We start from the raw sequence: 24,130 nt of genomic DNA on the forward strand, positions 1-24,130 counted from the left end.
ACCATGTAAGAGATTTAGATGATCATGAATTCTTCTTATGCTATATGCAGTAGTTATCTATATGTACATACATCCTGTATAAGCTCTCTGTTTTTTTAAAACTGAGTTAAAATATTACTTTAAATGCTGGCATTTGTGCAAAACCTTACTTATTTTAAATTATTATTTTTTTTTCCAGCACAACTCACCAGGTAGTTTGTATCAACAACATAAATTTTCAGAGAAAATCTGTTGTAGTAAGTATTTTTTAATAAAATGTGAAAGTAGAAATTCAAAGTCTGGGTTTTCTTCATGATTTTAGAGGAAACAGCTGTACACACTAGCTAATTATGTTGTTCAGCTTCTTTATACTTTCTAATCTGATGCCTCTCATAAGTCTGTCATTCCTTGAGATGCATCAAATACAATATCTTCTAATTGTGAACACTTTAATCTCTGTAAGGAAAAGCTTTCTAAAAGAAAATCACTGCATTTTAAATAATATTACAAAGCAATTTGCAATGCAAATTGATGTTCAGTAAAACGTTAGCTGATTTAGGCATAGGGTTATAGAGTTTTCTTGCTTAAATGTGAGTTCACTGGGTCTTTGAAGAGACCTTCACAGTTTCAGGCCTGAAGTCATTCAGGCTTTTTGTGAATTTAGATATGTACCTAAATCGATTGTGCTTATGTTTTAAAAACCATTGTCTCAAGTTCAGCTACCAAAACCTGAAACATAGAGGTGAAAAACATAGTGATGCTAGTAACTTGAAATCTAATCAACAGATGCAGATCACTTCCAGTAAAACAAACAGGATTATTAGTCATGTTGAAGTTTTTTGTTTTGTTTGGTTTTATTTCACAGCTGGGAAAATTTGCCTGTTAAATGGTGTGAAAGAAAATGTATTCTAGACATCTAAAAGGGCAAACCACTTACCTTTTTAAATAAAAAAATAACTTTTTTTTTCCCTATGATTTTTCCTTTGAAATGCATTAATAAGAATTTTTTTAATATATCTCTACTTTGCGAGTTGGTAAAGATTTTATAGAAGGTTTTGATTTGTGTTTTCATAGGGTTATGTGGAACTGACAATATTTCCCACAGTTGCAAACCTGAATAGAATCAAACTGAACAGTAAACAGTGCCGGATTTACAGAGTAAGAGTCAACGATTTAGAAGCAGCTTTCATTTATAACGATCCAACGCTGGAGGTTTGTCACCATGAGTCAAAGCAGTAAGTGATGTGTTTAAAACTCTGCAGATGTAGTGTCTTCTTTTGCTGTTAAGCATGACCTATTTTATTGTACTGGCAAGTTTTACCTGGTGATTTCCTAATGGTAACTTTTGGTATGGTGACTTAATTTGGGGAAAGTATTTCGACAGTAATTTTGACTCTTATGCTATTCTTCTTTAGAATTTTTTCTACTAACATTTCCTTGTAATTTTTTGTAAAAGTATCAAAAACTTTTTTTTAAAGTACTTTATGGGGAGAGAAGTGGTAGATGCCAATAGTATTCTCAGTCCTTTAGGAAACTGTCCTTCTCATGTAATTTTTTCCCTGGTAAGAAAACACCATTGACTAAAATGCTTTATCCTTGATGGACTTCAGGTTTATCTATGCCCAACTTTTACTCTCATTTATTTCAAGAAAATTTTGTTACATTATTGTGGCAATAGCATTTTGTTTATATTCTTGCAGAGAACACTTTACAGTGGTGTAACTACATTCATATGAGAGTTCCATGTGAGAGGTTTGCCCTTAATTTGGGGGTTTGTGGGGGGTTTTGGGGGTTTATTTTTTACTCCACAGTTGGTTAAATGAGTTTGGTTGCATCAGTATAATATTATGTAGACCAAACCTATTACATTCTGATAATTTGTCCTGTGAAAATTGTCCTGATTTTTATGATGTGTAATGTCAGACTGGATGATCATTTTTGTTCCTTCCTTTTTTTAAACCTAAGAATATTCATATAGTATCAAAGTTCTTGGGAATGTTTCACATTTTCCTAATAAGATTTTGTAAGAATTATTTCTGATTTTATTTATATGTCTAGATAACCTTACCTATAATTAGCTTATTAGTTTGAAACAAATAATAGGAATAAGGCAAATCATGTGACTGTATCAGGTTAACTATTGGACTGCTAAATTAAGATGCTTATTACTGACTTTCAGCTGTTTGTTGTGTCCCCTTGGGCAGTGATTGCTCTGAGAGATTTGCTAGCTGAAAAGACGGAGAGGGCTCAGTAAGCGGCTTCAGAGGTGATATCACCTTGGTTAACTCATATAGCTGATGAAGGCAGGTAGGAACTAGCTAGACTTATTCTGAAGCAAACTGCAGAGAGTTCATACAGTCCTGCTGGTTAGATTTGTGAGAATAGTGGCATTCTCAAATGATGTAGCTAGATATATAAGAGGTTGTCTACCCATTGCCTTAATGACTAGAGCCTTTGAGATGTTTCTTAGCCCATCTCAGTTTTCAGGTTAAAACTTCTCTGACTGTTGTCTGAAAACTAGAGTATTAAAGATAACTTATGTTGTTCAGTTACTGAGATTCAAGTGCTACTTTTTATCCTAAGTTACACATCCTTGGATTTGAACTGTTCGTTTATGGCAGACACTCTGTATTCCTTTGTTCTTCTCTTATGCAAGAGTTTCAATAATTCAGTTTGCAAATACAATGTCCATTTATATAGAACGCTGAATTGGATATCAGAGTTCTGAAATTTTGTTTGAGTCTTGATACTGAACCACTTGAGCCTATTAATTCTGTAATTCCTATCTGTTTTGTGCCTTAATTTTTAGTCGTTGCTATTGCTCGGTAAGTCAAAAATTCAGAATCCTCATTGCGGGGATTCTAATTGTTCTGAAGAGCTAGAAAGTAAAGATTTTGGTCTTTCCAAAGGAATCAAACTTTCAATATTTATTAGCACTGTAGATGAGGGTGTAAGTCCTAGAATGTTATCTAAACTCACTTTGAAATTTGAAAAGTTTCAAATCTTTTCACCATCTGATATTGAAGAGCAAGTTTAGAAACATGTCGCTTCCCACGTGTTTTGGGAAAATGATACGGGAAGAGATTTTGGATAAAATCTCATATCTGGTTTTTGGTAAGAGAAACACCATGGGCAAATGTTTTCATTAAGTATTCTCTTCTGATTTTACTGTAACTTATGTTTGTGTTCTCACACCTTCCTTTGACTGGCTTGGTCGAATTTGCAGTTTGCTAAATTGTTAAAGAACTTCTAATGAAAACACTATATGTGTTTAACAGCAGCTGATAAGAAATCAGAGTCCTTTAGGTTGGAAAGGACCTACTGACCTAGTCCAACCCCCCTGCTCAAACAAGGTCAGCTAGAGCAGGTTGCACAGGGCTGTGTCCGGTTGGGTTTTGAGTATCTCCGAGGATGGAAACTGCAGTGTCTCTGGGCAGCCTGCTCCAGTGTTTTGATGCAAGAAAAGCATTTTCTTGTATTCAGATGGAATTTCATGTATTTTAACTTGTGTCCACTGACAGGACCAGAAGCAACGGGCACAAACTCAAACACAGGAGGTTCCCTCTGAACATCAGGAAACATTTTTTTACTGTGAGGGTGACTGAACACTGGGACAGTTTTCCTAGAGAGGTTGTGGAGTCACCATCCTTGGAGATATTCAAAAGCCATCTGGACATGTGTGTGGGCAACCAGCTCTAGGTGACCTTGCTTGAGCAGAGAGGTTGGACCAGGTGACCTCCAGAGGTCCCTTCCAACCTCATCCATTCTGTGGTTCTGTAATAACTGAATCATGAATAATTTCTGGAAGATGTGAGAAAGGAGCAGCTTTCAAAATGATCAGAGTGAGCACTCCCTTATGTCAAGAAAGGGATCAGGAGAGATAATTCTATCATTTTGTGGAGAAAGTGAGTTTTTGTTTAACGTCCTAGTGGCATAGTGGAACATCATCCTTTTTTCCATAATACCGTGTTTAACAGCAGTGAACAAAAGTTGAGGACAGTGCATGCAAAGTGGAATACTGTCTCACACAGGACTACAGTGGCCTGTGGTTTTCACTGCTGCAGGCTTTCACAGGGCTATCCAAACTTAACAGAAAGTCTCTATATTTCATAACTCCTGTGTTATTCATAGTTAAGAAAGACAGAGGTCACCAAATATTTTTAATGAAAAGCTAGTTTCTCTCTTTTCTGTGTCTCGGAAGTCAAAGGCTATGTTACAAAGTATTAGATGAGATGTGTATTTTTTTGCATTGGAATATCTGGTCACAACTGGGTATTGAGGATTGATGGTAGCTAGGTTTTGATTAAACAGAGCACCTCTGCTCTTAAGGCAGAATTACAAACAGAAATGCTGGGAATCTAAAACCTCTAGAATTATTACCTGAAAAAATTTGTCAGTGGGTTTCCTCAGCTCTTCTTTACAAAGAACTGCTTCTAGAGGTAGTAGTGGTTTGTAGTAATCTTTGTATCTAATAATTCTTAAATGTTGATTTCTAAAAGAATACATTATGTAGAAAAAGTTGTTAATTTAATGGACTCCTACCTACCTTGTTTATCACAGTTAAAATATTTTACAGTCTTCTTATGCCCTTAGTTAGTAACAGAATTCAATTTAAAATGGAAAATGCTTTATTTAAAGCCACTATATTTATTTGGGAAGACTTGCTACAGCATCTGTGGCTTGAGAGGTTATGTTTGCTGATGTGAGGTGAAGATCAAGTGAATGAGGTGGTTAATTGTTTATGTTGTGCAAATTTTGGCGTGCAAGAAAACATAGTTAAAAGAGGGTTGAGAAAGTCAAAATTAAAGAGAGCTTTGTCTATGAAATACAAGCAGCGCCAGCTGAAATTGTTCCTGTCTCACCATGATGTTCTTTGCTACTTCTTGGGTGAGATCTTCTGTCAGATCAGCTCCTTGTGTTCTGAATTTGAACATTCGGCTTGTCTTCAGTTCAAGTAATACTTCTGGGTTTTATCATCTATTGATGCAAAAATCAGTGAGACATGATCTCTGTCATTTCACATTTTCAGTGTTGTAGGCAAAACATATTTTTTGGGTCTTGTATATTGTCACTTCTGTTGAACGACAAAAAAATCCTCACTAAAAATGTAATTAAAAGTCAGTGAATTTTTTAGGAAATGTTAGAAAACTTTAATTAGTGCATTAAATATATTTTCAGCTTTGATGCCGTTGCCAGTTTATCCATCAGTCACAAACCATAATTTCATGTAACGACTAAAAGAACTTTCACAGTTTTATCTAGAAATAAAGTCAGTCTTCCATCTTGTAATTTCTTCCTGAGGCTACAGGACATCATAGGTTTTTCATATCAGAACAGATGGATGAACTTATGTAACATAATCACTTCCTCCCTGGCTAAGCAGATATGCTGTAAGGTATAAAACAATTCACATAATTTTACCATGTGTACACAAGGTGGCAGAGAATCCCATTTTGATCATACTTTTAAGGAAGAGTTTGAAATCTTTCAAAGGTTGAAAATAGTGTTGGAGAACGTCTGTTTGGGTCTTGTCTTAGGGCTGCTGTTGTTGAGTGTTACAGCTGGCTCTGTCCTCCTTACCTTCCCTCTTTTCCTTGTAAATTGTTGCTTCTCGATTCTATCAATAAAAGAAGTGGGATTTATTTTTCTGGGCTATAGTATACAGAAATTCCACAGAGTGTTTTCTGACTACTGAGACAACTGCTTGTATCTCAGCCCTATTTATGTCAAAACAGACAAAGGAGATCTCTGTTTTCTTAATCCTGTGTGTAAGACTGTAAACTATTCAATAGCAGCAGCAAAACTTTGGGGTTTCGATGCAGAGGTTTGATCTGTGATAAGTGAAGTTTATGATGATCTTGCTGTTGCCTGGTTATGTGCTTCACATGTTTGTGTGATAACTATGGTGCAGGGTTGGGAAGCTATTGCATTTGATTATTATTTCGTGTAAAGGAAGATAACATTTTTGTATAGCTAGCTAATGTGCACATAACGCTTTCCTGTGCATAGATGCTATATTCAGTGCAATTTTAACCTGTGGCAGTGTATACCTGTTCATTCACTAGTTCAGCTTTTTTTTTTTTTTAACTTGAAGCCTATAGTTTTTAAACATTAAAAATATGAAGATGTTTTGATATCCTCCAACTTCACTGTTGCTTTAGTTACAAGTATCAGTAAACTGTGAGAGAGAGCAATGTGGTAGCCTTCAGGGCATGTCTTGCAATATTCTTTCTTCTGAGAAGTCAGTGATCAAGCCTTTAGCCTGTGCACAAAATAGAAAAATTACTGGTGGACTGAGCATGTGTTGTTTTGCTGCAATAACTAACCTTAATTTCTACTGGTATGATGCTTATCTAGTTTTAAATTCATGATAGACTTTGTTAGAAATAAACAGAGGTGTAGAGAACTTTTGAAGCAAGAGATGGCAAAGCCCTTAGCCTTGGTCAAGAATGAAAATTGGGTTTTTCGGTGTGCCAAAGATTCAAATCATTGCCTTATTAATAAATTACCTATACGGGTACATATTTTTATAGATATGCAAAAAATATACTAGATATAATATATGCTATATCATATATTTTGGGGTTGGACTCCAAGACCAAGTGCTAATTGTATCTGGGGAGCAAAGTAGAATAGTAAATGAATTGCAGGTAATGAAAGGTAATGATTTACATGTGGATCAAAGAACTTCTTTTGCAAAGTTGATGTTAAGTACTGTAAGAATAAAGTGATTTATAGACTATATGTTTGGGCTGTGTAACAGTTAAGTAGCACCTCTGCAGCTAGTAGTGAGGGATGCTATGGAAAGTTGACATGGAGGTATTTGAAATCAATGAGTAGCTTTAAAAAATAAGTCTTTGCAGGATCACTTGGTTCCAGTTAGTCAACAAGCATGCACGTGGGCTGTAATTATTAATGTTTTGGGTGAATTCTGATAATAAAATATATCTCTACCAGGAAAAAACATGAATGCATATTACTTTTTCATTGTCAGTCTACACTTAGCCTTAGGAAAATTTATCTTTGTTCCTTGGGCTGTAACTTTTGGCATGTGCCCTGTTTTTGCTAAAATGTCCATATCCAGTTTATTGAGAGTAGTTCAATCTATGAAAAAATTAATCTGTGGTACTAAGCCTTTAATGGATTCCTTTTACAATGAATCACCCATTTGAATTGGAACACTTCACAAAAACAGAAATATCAGAATAGACTGTTTTCCATAAAATGTTAAGCCCTGTGGAGTCTACCTTTCTTGCTATAAAATAATAATCTTTTCCTGTCTATGAACCCATTGATGTTTAAAATGGAACCACAAGCTCATCACGATCCTCAAATCTTGAAGAAATTCTCACTCCTATATTGGAAAGGGATCCCCTGTCAGTAACAGTGAATTTTCAGAACTAGTTTAGATTAAAATTTAAACATTTGAGACCTTACAATCTAACAGAATGTTATTGCTATTTTCTGTTGCCAGTTTCTTTAATTACAAAGATAGTTCTTAGTCATGAAGTCTTTCTTTAAAGAGAGTTTTTCCAATGGTATTTGTTTGCCTTCCTAGGATGCCATTTGGAGACAGCTTAAAGCACCATTGGTTGGGGTGATTATGATCCCATTGACAGTCTCCTATGTCTCAGTAGTAGCACTTCTTTGACCCCTCAATATGTCAGATCAGGGAGCAACTGAAAGCTGTCTGCAAGACTTTTTTTTTCCATTTGGCACTTTCAGCTGCATCACCGCAGGGTCGATGAACAGTAATCTCCTTAATGAGTGAGAGAGTAGGAATGTGTGGCTGAGACTAGGAGACAGCCCATCAGCTGGAGCTTTAAGTTGGTTTGAATTGTTCTGGAACCATAGCTGAAGTTAGAGTATATTCCACTGTACAAATTCAACCTTGTGCTTTTAAAACTTGTTGGCATTATATCGTATCTTTAGGTACACTTCAGCTATGAAAAAGGAAAAAATGATTATGTATTAAAACTTGGGATTTGGGTGTTTCTATGCTCATATGCTCCAATTTACTATTCACGTCCTATTTTCAGAAGCTTCCAAGCAAAGTAGACAAGTTTACTGCTCCTGACATTCCCAGTCTTTGGTAGTGGTGCCAGGGAATTTGTGCACTATTATTGCCAAAGATGAAGAACTGCATGAAAATATGTTCTCAATATATTTCAGTCTTTTAGCAAAGTTTTTTAGATGTGGAAGGCTAGGAATATAAGCATGGTGTTTGACATACCTAGACTTACAGGATGATTCTGGCATGGTTAATTACCCTTCAGTCTTCCAAGTAAGGTACTGTAATTTGGGTTGAATGCTGTTTTCTCTGCGGGTGGTGACTAGAGAATGGTTAGATGAAAGTAAAATCCTGAGGTGAGATCATGTCTGCTTTGTGTGGATTTCAGATTCCATGGAAGAGTGGAGTCCGCAGCCAAAAGTTAATTTACTCCGCTGTGGTGCGGTAATCCTGCACCTGGGTCGGGGCAACCCCTGATATTAATACAGACTGGGAGATGAAGGGGTTGAGAGAAGCCCTGCCGAGAAGGACTTGGGGGTACTGGTGGATGAAAAACCGGACATGAGCTGGCAATGTGCACCCACAGCCCAGAAAGCCTGTGTCCTGGGCTGCATCAACATAAGCGTGGCCAGCAGGTTAAGGGAGGTGATTCTCCCCCTCCACTCTGCTCTGGTGAGACCCCACCTGCAGTGCTGTGTCCAGATCTGAGGACCCCAACATAAGAAGGTCATGGACCTGCTTGAGCATGTCCAGAGGAGGGCCCAGAAGGTGATCAGGGGGCTGGAGCACCTCTACTATGAAGAGAGGCTGAGAGTTGGGGTTGTTCAGCCTGGAGAAGAGAAGGCTCTTGGGAGACCTTATTGCAGCTTTTCGATACCTAAAGAGAGTTTATAAGATGGGAACAAACCTTTTAGCAGGGCCAGTTGCAACAGGACAAGGGGTAATGGTTTTAAACTAAAAGAGGGTGTATTTAGGCTAGATATAAGGAAGAAACTTTTTGCAATGAGGTTGGTGAAACACTGGAACAGGTTGCCCAGAGAGGTGGTAGATGCCCCATCACTGGAAACATTCTAGGTCAGGTTGGACAGGGCTCTGAGCAACCTGATCTAGTTGAAGATGTCCCTGCTTATTGCAGGGGGCATTGGACTAGATGACCTTTAAAGGTCCCTTTCAACCCAGACTATTCTGTGTTTCTATGGTAGCTTTATCCTTGATTGTGACTCTGCCCCCATAGTGGTTGGATTCATCAGTTCTGGGAAAAAAGGTGGTAAGTAATTCAGACACTTTCTCTTCAGGTATAGTTGTTCAAGCTTTTGAAGAACTCTGTGTACTAGAGGATTAGAGTTGAGAAAGGTTTTACTTCCATGTTCTACACAGTTTAAAAATCCATTTTGAAAAAGTATAAAAGCTATTGCATGAAAATGCAAAAGCAGAGTTATTTTTGAACTTGACTGGTCATCCTCCAGTCTCTGAACATAATCACATTAAATAATAAGAAGATAGCATCCTGCTCATAACCACTTTAACAGCAGACATATGCATATTCCTGCTCATTTCAGTAGAGAACAGTTAATCTAAGTCATAACTGAAGTAATGGTATGACTTGGGAATGAAATGTGCAGTCAGTTAGCAGCTGATACATAGTAGCTTCAACAGCTCAACCCTGATTACAAAAATCTGTGTTTGCATCCTAAATAAATGAATTATGGTAACACTTTAAAAAAATTGTTTCTAGAGACTAAAAAGTATATGCATTTCTGTGTTTGTGTATTAAGGCCAAAACTCCAGCATCTAATATTTTGTGTGATATTTACAAGTGCCTAAGATAAAACTATTCCTATCCATCAAGCTAAGGGGAGAAAAATCATGGCCAAGCTAAAATCTTACAACATTTAGAAAAGCAATATAAAATCAAAATTGCAATATATAAGGAGGGACATCTTCAAGACAGATCTTTAGAATAAACATACAAACTCAATCCAAATTTTTAAAAAAAAATTTTTTAATTTCTGTTCCAATAAATGTAAATATTACTCTTATTGGGAAGAAAAGAACACTGAGCATTTCTCATTTAATTTATTGGGGATTAAGTCTTATTGATCATAGATCAGTTCTGTAAGAGCCTAGTTTTAAGTTCTGTTTTTTTAAATCTAATATTTACTCCTTTTTTTCCATCCACTCCTTTAGAAACAAAACTAAATACTTGGTTGAACATGCACCATGAAAATCATATAACTTCCAAAGTTGTTTTTTGTAGTTTAGAATGTACTTTAAGAATTAACTGGGTATTTCTGACAGGAGGAATCTCAACTATTTTTCCAATGCCTATGCTGCCGCAGTCAGTGCTGTGGACCCAGATGCTGGAAATGGAGAACTCTGCATTAAGGTTCCCTCGGAGCTGTGGAAACATGTTGATGGTACAGTAAAGAAACCATACTGAGAAATTAAGACGTCCTAGAGTTGTTAGCTATGAGTTTGCATAGGAAGGTAGTAGATTTAAATAAATAGCATTACATTATTTTATGAAATGATGGTTATTGTTTCCTTTTGCCTCACCCATATCTTTCTGGTTGAAGTCTGAAAAATACTTTCGTACTTCTTGGTAATATGGAGAAGTGGTTGCAAGGTTTCTTAACACTCTTTACAAACATTCTTGGGTGGTCATGAGCCCAGAAATACACGAGGAAGTGGGTGTAATGGAGTATATTGGGTGTTAAATTGTAATTTTGAAGCTGCTTACAATATATATGATCCAACAGGGAAAATAATTTACAAGGATATGTCATATACATCTTTTACTAAAAAGCTATATTTATTTTTTCCCATCTCACTTTGAAGAATGGTCATTTTAAAAATGATTTGGTAGTAAAAAGTAGACTACTTTATAAACTGGTATACTCGATCCTGGAACAAGTAACTCTTTTAATAAATCACTCTCCAATGTTGATTATTTTCTTACATGGATTTTATTAGTTTCTTGTATTGTTTTCTTACATGGTTTTATCCATTTTTCCCATGGATTTGTGAGACCTGTGAGAGAATAATAACTGTATCATGAAGCTGACTCATGCAGTGTTGTCAGATTACACCTTAATGGGAAAGACACTTCTGTTTGTTCTAATTTTTGTTTAAGTTCCTGTTGTCTTACTTGTAAGTCTAGAAGAGAAAATAGTCAAACAGGTATAATTTTTCTTTTTAAAGTTTGAATGCCAAAATATGGTGAGACTTGTTGGATAAATTTCACCATATGCTTGAATTTATTTTCTTGCCAGCCTATTCATAGGTGAGATTTCTGTGAAACTAAACCAAAGCAAAGACACTTAAGTTACAGGAAAAGCTTTAACTATAATAAGAGGTTTTAAGAAACTGCAAATGACAATAACATGTCTTTTAAGAATGTGCCTGTTACATGCAGTTTTTGTAGAAAATTATTTCAGGAAGGTACAAAGGAGACCATGGTTAGGGTACAATCAGTGTATAGATTCTTTACTATTGGGGAGTTGGAAGATGAAATGTAACTCCAATTGTGGTTGTTATTAATTAATAAAGATTCTTATAAATTCATATCCTGTAAGTTATGCTTAAGAGGTCTCAGTTTAGTAAGCAGTTGAGCAGTGCTTTGTAACTGGACCTGGAGGTCCATGAGAATGAAGTAAACACATAATCAAGACCAAGAGTCCAAGACTGAATTATATACAACTTACATGAAAGGTATTTCAGAATAATATTTACTCCAATTTTGGTCTTGGTGCTGCAGAGTTAAAAGTCCTGAAGGTGCATATAAACTTTTCTCTGGACCAGCCAAAAGGAGGCCTTCATTTTGTGGTACCCAACATGGAGGGCAGCATGGCAGAAAGAGGGGCTCATGTCTTTTCATGTGGTTATCAAAATTCTACAAGGTAAGAAAATTATCTTTGAATGTTAGACTGTATTTCTTACAGAAAATACAACTAATTTATTTGAATTTTTTTAAGTTTGAAAAATTCTGAAGCTTAATTTGTGCTTGAAAGGAGCTTACCAATGTGAAGCAGCACCTAATGATTAGTAATTAGGATTTCTAGTCTTTATAGCTCAGCAGAAGGTAATGACAAAGAAACTTGTGCTTTATAAAATTACTGTATACTAGGAGACAGTATGTCAACATTCAAAGTGTTTAAGAATATAGTTTGGAACTGGAGAGAAAAGTCATCTGTGAAAAAGAGAGTATAATTGTTAAGTATAATTGTTAACCATTTTTCCCCCAATCCTAACTTCCCTAGGTTTTGGTTTCCTTGTGTTGATTCATATTCTGAGTTGTGTACCTGGAAACTTGAGTATACTGTAGATGCTGCAATGGTGGCTGTTTCAAACGGAGATTTGGTGGAAACTGTATATACCCATGATATGAGAAAGAAGACTTTTCATTACATGCTGACTATTCCAACTGCAGCTTCTAACATCTCCTTGGCAATAGGACCTTTTGAAATCCTTGTTGATCCATACATGCATGAGGTAATAATCTTCATAGAGGTCTCTTTTTTTTTTTTTTGAAAGTGTTAGTGACTATTTTTATGTTGTAACCAGTATATATTGGTCAAATATGGGTATGTCCAGATATGACCTCCATTAGTACAGTTATATGATAAAACTTGTCTAGTAATGCTTGAATTTAAATTTATCTCCAAGGTAAAGCCTTTAAATGAGCAATAATTCCATTTATGCCTGAATTTATGGGGCTAATTTAGTTGTAGTTGGTAAAAGCATATTTCTTAAAGTATCTTTAAACCCATTCTGTTGCTGGTAGTAGATGGAAAATTATTGCTACACAATTGAGTAGTCTTCTGAACTAAATTTGACATTGAGGTTTCATTCTTAACAGATTGCTACCATAATGTTGAAGTCCCCCGGTTTATATTTACATCTATTGTTTTAGATTGGGTAAGGATGGACTTGGCAGCCAGGTTAAGTTACCAGTTTAGCATTTTAATAATCAGCAGACTGGCCCGCATATTCTTCTGTTGAAAACATGAGAGGAAAATACTGGGAAATAGCTATGTTTTACTTGATCCAAAGAGAAACATCAGATTTTAGTCCTCAGCAATGGTATTCTGTTGACTTTTACTGGTGAGTCATACTCACTTGTGAAAGATAATAGCTGTTTAAAAAAAAAAAACAGTTGTTGATATTTGAAAAAAAACAAATGATAAATTTCTGGAGAGTTTTGACTTCTATAGAGCTGACTTGAAGTTATATATCATTCTCAGCTTGGTTCCTGTGTCACTGCTGAAGTCAATGTTGTTGGCTGCATCATAGGTTTGTGGAAAAAACAGTAATATCAAAGGTTACTTGTAGTTTTAGCTGTCACAAGTCTTCTAAACGGTAGCACTGCTTGACTGATTTGAAAATCGCTAATTCTTTACTGTATAAAAGAAAAATACTATCTCCAAAAGACATTGGATTACAAAATCAAAGAAAAATGTCACGTGTTTTTAAATGATAGACATTACTAGGTAGACATTGTTATTGGGCTTTGTCTGCTAAAAACGATTTTCCTGTTGTTGCTCTCACAATTAAGATGGACTTCCTGGTGCACTTTTCTGCCATTGTAGTCATCACAGCTTGAAAATTCTTTTTTTTCTGTTAAATTTACAGCAGCTATGTGTTTGTTGTGTTGTGGGTTTTTTCTGCTATATAATATTCTTGATATTTATGGATTTAAATATATTTGTCAGTCTTGTATCAAATTTTCCTTTGTTTGTAGGTAACTCACTTCTGCTTACCACAACTTCTCCCATTGCTCAAACATACCACGTCATACCTTCATGAGGTTTTTGAATTTTATGAGGAGATTCTTACCTGCCGCTATCCATACTCCTGTTTCAAGACTGTTTTTATAGATGAAGCTTATGTTGAAGTAGCTGCTTATGCATCCATGAGTATTTTCAGGTTAGTATTTGAGAAAATTACACCTTCTAAATTCACAGGCCTAGAAGCTCTAGATCCAAAACTATTGAGAAATACGTGAAGCTCTTACTGTTTTTGTAGCCTGAGTTTTTGGCGCTCTAGTTTGAAAAGAATGGCTTTTGTTGACATTACAGGCTTTTAATACCATTTCCAATTTTATCTGCTATAAAGATGTTGGGTTTGTATCTTCTTTAAGAAAAAATTGGCAGTGGCTTCCTCTCTAAATTAGAAACACCATGCATGAAATATTTAAGATCAAATTAAGTGCAGAAGTTTGATTATGTTTTATTTTAATTCAGCTGGGGTAGGGTACCAGGAATCCAAGAGAGTTTCACCAGTTAAAACAAACTACTTTGTCTCTACACATAGAGTTGTTTATAGATGATAATAGCAGGAGATCTGTCTGGCTTAAGGGTATTAAAAAAAGAAATGTTACTATCTCATTGGAAAACCACTGAAGGAAGTATTTGTTTTGGCTTTTAAAGCAAGGTCTCTAGTTTGTTTCTTTGGAGCTGGAGCTCATATTGTGTTATTTTCTTTTTATGGGGGTCCAGTACAAATCTCTTACACAGCGCAATGATTATAGATGAAACGCCACTGACAAGGAGGTGCTTAGCACAGGCCCTGGCCCAGCAGTTTTTTGGATGCTTTATATCCAGAATGTCCTGGTAAGTATTTTACCATTATACTCTCTAGAAAATGGGAAAAATCTAGGAAACTAAAATTTTAATTTGCATGTTGCATTTTTTCAGAAGAATAAGTGAAACGGTAACTGTAGAAGAAAGCAGGAAGAAAAAAAAAGGAGAAATAATAAAACCTGCTCAATAAATGAAAATCCATGGCTGTTGTTTGTTTGTTTGTTTGTTTGTTTGTTTGTTTGTTTGTTTGAAAGGAGAATGTGAGATGTAAAGGTTCCAAAGACTGCAGAGATTGAACATGTCTTCTCTCAGAAATTATTGCTACTGAATGTCATAGTGTGCTTTGGCACTTGGAGATTTTAGAAGGGAGAGTCTTTTGTATCATCAGTAAATTTCTGTCAGATATTTTGGATGAAGAAGTGTAGCTGGCATAGGAAGTACTTGTGGGGCACAGAACTAATAAGTTCTGAAGTTCAGGGAGAGGAATGCAGAAATTAGTGTGAAATGGACATATTCATTGGTGTGGTAAGCTGCCTGTAACTCCATCTCAGAAAATCTCTTCCAACTGGCTCTTGCAGTTCTGATCAGTATTTATTTTAAAGCCTTTTACATATAGTTTACATATCAGGTACAAGGAGCCTGTTACTTTTTTCATGGCAAAAGTGTATGTTCCAGAGTATCCTTGGCTTAAAAAAGAAATCAACATGTTTTTAAATTGATGTTTGTACTATTATAATTTCTCTTGCTCTTCCTTATTTCTAGCCTACTTCCATGGTTAAGACAATTTTTTCCTCCCTCATAATGACTCCCTTTATTTATGTCTTTATTTTATTCACTTTATCACACCCTGTATATCATTCTTATGTTTAGAATTCTAATTCATGGTCATTTTATAGTTTTTGTCCATATTTTTCTCTTGTAGAACATAACTCTCAAAACAGGTGTTTATAAATGGGTGTCCACCAAACTGTGAGATAGGTATTTTGTCTGCTTGCTGTCCAGATCTTCTGCATTGTATTGAGATGTTTATCAGCAAGAGAAGATCATATAGATTAGCAGTTATTTTAACTTTAATGTCCATATCCCCTGCTCTATTGTTACTATTTCAGCTAAATAGTTTGCCTTTATATTTTAATCTGGGCTTCTGTGGTAGAAGTTGAGTTTTCACTGGCTTTTCAGTTTCATTGTTCCTGTCCAGGTGCCAAGTTAGATACATAAATTGGTTCACAGCTCATCAGACTCCTGTTGACTTAGAGAAGTTATATAACCTGCTGAAATTTGTGGCTATTTTGAGCTGGTCAAAAATACCATCCCTTACAAAATACCTTCTGAAGTGCTGTAATTCATGCTTCTTTCTTATTATAGGTCAGATGAATGGGTGCTAAAGGGAATCTCTGGTTATATTTATGGCCTTTGGATGAAAAAAACCTTTGGTGTTAATGAGTATCGTCACTGGATTAAGCAGGTAACAAGATAATAGTATTTTTTTTTTATCTTTCAGACATTTTACATCAAAGAAGATGCAATGTAAAACCAGAATATAATATAGTTTTGCATTACAACCTAAAGAAATGTTTAGCAGTGACAAACCTTAAAGCTGAAATATTTTTGCTGCTTGCTGCAAGGAAAAACACCAAACATATTAACCAAAATATGTTTCTGTGACTGCCTTATGAATAATAATTTTCATGGTCTTTCTGTGCAATTAGTTTTTGTTTGGGCTTTTGCAAAAAATAGAAAGAAAAAGTAAAAAAAGATTGTACTTTTTTGAACACTTAGAATGGAATATGGGATTCATAAGGAGATGTATTTGGTAAATTCTGTTATGCTGTGATGGCTGTCCATATAGCTCAGAAAGGCTCCAGTGTTAGCTTGAATCAGTAGTGGATCAGATATCTTTTAGTATCATTCAAGTACTAAATGAAATAATGAAGCAGCAAAAAATCCCCGTTGGAGGGATTTCTTTTCTTGGAAAAGAAATTTCTGTCTATACCTTACATTTCAGAATATAATGCTCCGAGACAGGCACTTTTTAGTGATAGCAGCAGTGACTCCTCATTCTTCGCCAGTAATATTCACGCACAGAAAGACCTTTATTTTCTTCTTCTTCCTCTCAACACTTCCTCATACTCTTCCATTCCAAAGACTAGATTTCTAACCCCGTGGGTTCCATTTGCATCTCTTACTCACGTGGGGACCCAATACCATATCCTTATCTGCCTAATGTCCATTCAGCTCACCGGTCGTGTGCTGTCTGTGCTGAAGTGTGGGTGCTACAGAGAACAGCAGAACTGGATGAAGGTCTATCTTGAGAGTTCAGTGCTACGTGCAGCAGAAGTTGCTTCTGGATATCAGTTGCTCATGCTCTTCTCTATGAGTTAGCTAAGTGCTTCCACATAGAACTGAGAGGTGCTACTGTCACAGCCTCCAGTTTTGCCTTTACTGCTTGGAATGTATTATCAAGATAGGAAAGTGTGTAAGATGATAGGAATTGATCAACATTTGGAAATCCCTTGACTAACACTGGGTTGCAGACAGACATCAATTTACTCTCCCTGTGCTCAAGCTGACCCAATTTGTTTCAAAAGCCATCTTGAGTGTTGGGTGATAGCCCATGCAAACATCCTGCCTTGAAGTATGCTCATTGACATGGGCAGAGCACTACACAAATTCAAACTTGTTCTGCTTCAGAGCTGGCTTCTGTCTGGTTTGGGCATGGGTCAAGGTGAGCTTCTATATGCTGCAGTCTACTGTGTAGGTATACCCAGTATTAATTTCCAGTGCAAGGAAATGGTGATAACCTTTATTTCATTTGGTCAGAGACAACTTACTTATTGGACAATAATACTCTTTAGACATATTGTAGTTAAATATTGTTGTGGGTTGACCCATAATCCAGACCCAGAACAAGTATTAACTGCTAATTTCTACTGTTTTATTTTTGTTTGCCATGCTGAGGAACATCCCTGATTTTAAAATGCTCTTTGTGTTTGTAAACAAGTTTAATTAGGAGGTATGGCTTGAACAATGGTATGAAAAGCTTTCCTGTCTTCTTTAAATAATTTCTCTACTTTTTAAAATTATGTTTGCTTACGTATGTTGTACATTTTAGGAGTTAGATCAAATAGTGGCATATGAACTGAAGACTGGTGGAGTTTTACTGCATCCAATATTCGGAGGAGGAAAAGAGAAAGACAAGTATGTTTATTTAAGCCGCAAGTCATTACAGGGTATGTTTTTATGGGGCCATTAATATATGCCTTGGGTGTGTTGCGTAGCACAAGGCCAAAGGCTGAAGATCTTCAGCTGCCCGAGGCATGTATTACCAGTCTCATAAAGTACATCTTGAATATATTGTATCACTGCTGTTTTATTTTTCTTTCACTTTAAATCTTGAAGGGAATTAAGTATAATGAATGTTTTTAATGCTGTTACGAAACTACTTTTTAGTAAGGGGATGAGAGAGAGTATGAAGCCAGAATTTTGACCTGAGCTATTTTTTGAAGTGGTTGGTAATCTTTAGGCTTTTTACAGTATCATCAGTTTTCTTTTTCTTTGCTCTTTTTTCTTTCCACTCTCACCTTGCAATCTTTTACTGAGATTTCTTAATCAGTTGGAAAAAAAAAGTATTATATCAGTCATCTGTGAAGTACCATTGGTAACTGTGAACTGGCTGGGTTTGTATTTTCCCAATAACTGTAGCTTCAGTATTGCTGGCTTAGGAATTTTCCCCTTACCTCTTTTGTGATACTCCTGTACTGAGTAGTGCTAACCACTGGACGTAGAAGACTATTACTAGAAGTCAAATCAGTAAGTTGATCCAGGTTTCAGTGACAACCTTTTGCTGGGTTTTTCTTTTCTTGGATAAATTAATCTAGTTATGACACAGCCTCACAAATTGTTGCTCTTTGGAAACTCATGAGCAGCATGTGCAAAAGCATGAGGTTGAGCATGTGCAGGTGGAGAATATGTGTATTTCTAAATCTTTACTGTAGTAGAAGTCCCTGTATTATGAAAATACAACCGAAATTGACTGCAGCAGTGGTTCTCTTCATTTGAGTGTGTGCAAATCCAGATTTTGTTCATTTAAAATTAAAACCCTGGTTTTAGAACTGAATGAGGTATACAAATAACCCATTTCTAAAAAGATCACTATTCAAATTTTGAGAGATGAAGAAGAACAAAGTGTTTTCTGAAATCAGGAGTAGGACATACTGGCTGGTTTCCCAGCCACGTGAGTCCTCAGCAACTACCGTGTTTTCTGGATGTTGACAGTCACGAATGTAGCTTCTCTATGTGTATGCATGCCAAGCTATTACTCAGTTCCATTTGTCTGCTCATGATGGATTTTGATTTAGTTTACTGTTTTATTCTTCCAAGTAGTGAAGCAGACCAAGTACCTAGATGCTTTTGTTACATATACCTCTGACAAGCAAGTTACAGCTAGCAGCAGTCATTTTAGAGCATCCTGTTGGTGACGACCAATTTGGGGTACTGAATTAGGTCTTGGCAGAGTTTTTAATTGGCAGCATTACAATTTGTCATAGTCCCCTGTACAGCAAAACTAAATTCACATTAATAGGATCAGATGAAACCAGAGAAAAAGGGCACATGTCTAAAAAAGGAAATTCACTAAAGTGAAAGTCTCTAGCAGTTCCATTAGTTTTATTGTATTTATTCTAGAATTGGACACAAATAATTGACAAAATCCTGTTCTAATGCTTTTAAATCTATGTTTCCTCTATGATGTATCACTGTTAGACACTCTGTGTTTCTACAGCTATTTCACTACTTCATGGTATTACAGCTTGTTAATAATAACCATAACCACTTAAATGTAAATTACAACTTGCTGTTTCTTGTAGATTGCAGAGTTGCCTTGTATGTAAATTAAGTATATGTTCCCGACTCTGGGAAATTATTTGTATTTAGGGGAGGTATTTTCATAATGATGCCTAGAACATTTCTCTCCAATATATTTTTTATATTTCTTTGTTCTGGCTGTTGTGATATGGTTTCCTGCCAACATATTTGCGTTACAACAGTCCCAACTAATATGAAGAAGGGTTAATTAATAATATAATTTTTTCAACTAAATTAGAAGTAGAATATATAAAGAAATCATTGGGGGAAAAAACACTTTCCGACACTTGAGTTAATTTCTGTGCAAAATACAGATTCTTCCTGTTTATGTCTGGTGAAACACAGACACTGCTCTCCAGAGCGCTTGTTTTAAGAGAAGAAATCCCAGAGCTTGGGAAAATGAGAGAAAGGAAATGCAGGTTAACTGCTGTGTGGATGAAAGCTTCAAAACAAAGCTTCATGTGTTAAGTTTTCATTTTGTGTTCTCCCCTCTCAGATTTTGGTTTTTAGTCTTTGATTGTGCTGGTACAGCCTTATTGTAAAAATTAAAATCCTCAAGGAATTTATATAGATATCTTTCAAATGGAAGAAGCATACTAACAGGTTTATATCGAATGACCCAAGTGTGTTCGAGAGCATGAGCATTATAAATTTCCACTGAAGAGCTAGTTCAATTTTCACTTTGACGAAGGTTCTAGGTCCATGTTTCTAATTGTAATTCTCATTTGGTGCCAATTCAATGAAAGTTTTAGAAATATAATGATTGAAGAAAAATATAATTGGAAAAAATATATTAATATTGAATGAACTACAAAATGTAACTGTCAGATGCAGACTTGCCTCAGTCTTGATTTGCAGTTAAATAATGTAACTAGTACCAAAATCAATCAACATGTAGTAAATTTAAGAAGGCCAAGAATGTGGGTCCTGGCTTGGCCGTAATTTTCAAGAAAAGAATTTTACCAAAGTCAATCAACTGTATAATTTGAAGCTGGATAAATAGTTTTTATACTGAGACCAAATTATTATATAATGTCTGAGCCACAACCTCAGTTTCCTCCTTGCATTTCAATTCTTTCATGGTTGCTAACCCTTCCCTACCTCAGAACAGAGAAGTATCCAAAATAACAGGACAATTTTGTTAAGGAGAACTTTAGCAATTGCCTATCAACTAGAAACAGCAAGTAGTAAACCAAAGTACCTTCTTGTTCATCTACTTATTATACCTAAGAAGGGTAGTACTTGCTTAAATTTAGAAATACTTTTCTTTTTGTATCATCTTAAGATGTTTAAACAGACATTCATGAGTAAAGTCAAGGGAGTCTCCCAGTAAACAGAAGGATGGAAAAAAATATTAAGATGTCGTAGCTACTTTGGTTCTTGCTGTCTCCTGAAATCTTAAGTGCTGCAGATAAGGAGCTAAGTGCTGGTCCGGTCCTGGTAGAACACTTCTTCCTGGCACGTGTCTTGCAACTGCATGGAAAGATTGGTCAAAGTTAAAGTGATTTGTTAATAGGTCTTTGAAGGTTCTGGAAGACCAGTCTTTTCCTGAGGTAGCTGGCATGAAAGATCAGGTTTATAGTGCCTATCTTTGATCGTTACAATTAGGGAATTATTTCATTCTGTGTTGCCGTGTCTTATAAAGTCTTTGGACAAATCAGGTGTCTAGTCCATCTGGTTTAGTTAGGTTATCTATAAGAGAGAATCACACAAAGAATCCAGTTTTGAGCCCAGAAATTTTAAGTAGTTGACATTTTCTGTGTCACAATGGCTGATTTGTGATTCTCCACCAACCAGCATAAAATAAGTCTGGATTCCCACTTCTTATTAAGTTGGCCTGACACATCCAGTTTCTTCAGATATTTGTTATTCATTCATGGAAAACTCAAATGTTCCGTGAAAAGAACTAAAAGAAAAAACTTAGCACAACAAAATACAATTGCCACAGACTTGGTTCATCAATAAAATAAAGTCAGACTTGTAATTATCTCCACTTCTAAGTAATTGAAAGGAGACAAAAAGGTCTTATTTTTCTTGAGAATTACAGTATTACAGCTACTTTTCTGGTTTGAAACTGGGCTATAGGTCAGAATGTTTGTGTTCTGAAATGTATAACTTGGTGGAGAAAATTAATTTTAAAGCTCATCAAAATTAAGTTTTTTGGTGGTTTATTGCTGTACAGCCACTATGGCTATCCAGAAATCAGTTCTGTTTTTAAAAGTTTCAGGGTTTCACCGTTTGTTTGTCTTCTGATATGGAATGAACTCAAACCATTTAAAGTGTTTTGCTTATAGACATAAAGCGTATGTGTGAAGGAGCACCACAGATAGTTCAAGTTATGGAAACAGTGTGGCAGCTGTAACATGATGCTCTGCCTAGTCTCCCTTGGCATGTTATCTGATTTAGAAGATGTCAGTTTGCCAAAGTATTGAAAGCATAAAGTTCCTAACTAAAATAAAACCCAAACAATTCCTTTGGCTCATCACGTGAAAGTTTGCTGTGAATTCTAAAACTCTTACTTTTCTTTAATTGCAACAATTATTTGTTTTAAATATAAAAGATTCACTATGTACAGTCACTCTTAATTGGAAGCGGAGCAGGGAGAATGTTAATTCATGAGTAATTTCTAGACTCAAGTCACAGATCCTTGCTGTGGTTGCTACTGTCTTTACAGTAATACACAGCATGTATTACCTGTCATTACTCTCTATACAGTACTTGCTGTGTGCGGGTACATATGCCCATGTTACCTTTCTGTACAAGTGTGCGGTCATTTTAAGCATGTCATAATTTATAACTTTAAAGCAGTATAAGAGATCCTAAATAATTGTTGGTGCAGCTATAGTCTTGGTTGCAAAGATACATTTTAAATTTCATTCCATGAAATGCAAAATAGAGAGCTGGGTCTTTTTGTTTTTCAGCCCTGCATCACACCTACATTTTTCTATAAAACACCCTCATACACTGTCCTGGGAATATTACACTATGTTCCAGTGTAAAGCACATCTTGTTATGAGACTGATTGAAAACAGGATTAGCATGGAGTTCATGTTACAGGTAGGTATTTAAATGATTATGTGGAATATAGACAACTTTTTGTCTTTAGTTGCTTTTCTATTAATTAAATCCAGTTTAAGGAAGAGCAAAACAGGTCATCATAGGATTCCATTTGTAGTTCAGTTTTAGCAGGATAGAACAAACATAAGATGTAGGTAATCTGTGTTAGCTATTATTCTTATACATAACTTGTAATACTTTTTATATTTAATGTTAAGGTATTTCATTGCTTTGGGTTATTGTGATCGGTTGTTGACACTGAGGACCTGTTTTACTGACCCTGACTGGTGTTGCTGTGAGCTAGTCTAATAAAGTATAAATAGTGAAAGTAATGAGAATCCATCTTCTGCTGTCTCCACTGTATAAAATTTTCAGTGCTAGAGGGAGCATAGATCTTTATATTAGAAGAAGCAGTTGAAGAGAAGATTGTAATTTCATTCTGAAATGCTAAACTTCTCCAGATTTATAGTTTTTCTTCTTTACTGTACATGTTTTGTGACATGCCTTAAAAAAGATAGGGTGCTATAACCAAACACCCAGTTAGAAACTGAGTGATACTTTTTCCTATCAACTTCAGGGGTTTTTTTTGTTTGGTTGGTTTGTTTGGGGTTTTTTTTAAGGAAAACACGTATGTACTTGTGCTAGACCTATTACAGGCAGTTGTCAGGTTGAAAGTACAGCAGATGCACCTTTTTTAAAGCTCTCCTTACATAAATTTTCATTATTGTTTGCAATTTTTAAAAAGGAATACAAAGCGGAGAACCTGATGGCTTTTATTTCTAAAAAGCACATAGTCAGTGATCTGTTTTACTGTAGGTAATTTTGCAAAGCTGGTGGTCTTTTAATGGATTTTGTGTGTATATGTAACTTTGAGGAAGTTAGTTCTTTGAAAAAGTTCAGGTGGAAAGAATTTATTAAAAATACATCCCTTACCCTCCGCATTATAATTTGGACAATGAAGGCCACACCTGCTTGCAGTGAATAACCTCACAAATTACATGGTTTTGAAGTATAGAGGGAGGTGCTCAGAACTAGAAAGTGCATGCCAAAAAGTGTTTCTGTATTCCACTTTGAATTCAACTCTGTTAAAAAGATTCATGATAAGTTGTACCTGTAGCAGTGATAAGCAAAGAAAACAGTTTAATTTTGTTACCATTAAACATTTCTCATGTTAAGAAGCTGGGGTTTCAGAGCTTTCTCAGCATTGTAGATGGTTTGCCTTAAGTAAAAATGAATTTGTGTCTGCAAATCACAATTTCTGATATGGACAAGCAAATAATTTTCAGAAATGTCTTCTTTTTGAAAGACTTTTTTTGAGGCCAGTTATCAGAAGATGAGTTTATTTGCCTTCGGTTGTAATTCAGCTGCAACTAAACAGAAAAGTTTATTTTATATATTGAAGTATTTAGTGAAAGTAATAACTTTTTATCATTTTAGGTTTTCAACAAGTTGTTGAGTCTGGCCAGCACTGCTTCATCTCAGAAGTTCCAGTCACACATGTGGAGTCAGATGTTGGTTTCCACATCTGGGTTTTTGAAATCTATCTCAAATGTCTCTGGCAAAGACATCCAACCTTTAATAAAGCAGTGGGTGTATCCTTTTTATTCTTGGTCTGGATTGTTAATATGGAGAATGAATT

General features: G+C 35.6%; 1 protein-coding gene across 7 annotated transcripts in view; it reads left to right on the forward strand.

The window, feature by feature from the left end:
- The window catches only part of TAF2 (TATA-box binding protein associated factor 2), a 65,434-nt gene that overhangs the window by 2,251 nt on the left and 39,053 nt on the right, over nt 1-24,130 (forward strand). For 4 of the 7 annotated variants that reach the window (XM_074849530.1, XM_074849594.1, XM_074849661.1 and 1 more), the window contains exons 2-12: nt 182-236; nt 1,054-1,214; nt 10,289-10,407; nt 11,748-11,889; nt 12,250-12,481; nt 13,731-13,915; nt 14,488-14,601; nt 15,937-16,036; nt 17,684-17,769; nt 22,356-22,491; nt 23,929-24,083. In XM_074849530.1, coding sequence (XP_074705631.1) covers nt 182-236; nt 1,054-1,214; nt 10,289-10,407; nt 11,748-11,889; nt 12,250-12,481; nt 13,731-13,915; nt 14,488-14,601; nt 15,937-16,036; nt 17,684-17,769; nt 22,356-22,491; nt 23,929-24,083 — 1,485 coding nt within the window. The other 3 variants (XM_074849903.1, XM_074849819.1, XM_074849976.1) reach the window with 3 other exon arrangements.

The sequence above is a fragment of the Strix aluco genome, chromosome 1 (assembly GCF_031877795.1).
Source record: "Strix aluco isolate bStrAlu1 chromosome 1, bStrAlu1.hap1, whole genome shotgun sequence".
Lineage (NCBI taxonomy): Eukaryota > Metazoa > Chordata > Aves > Strigiformes > Strigidae > Strix > Strix aluco.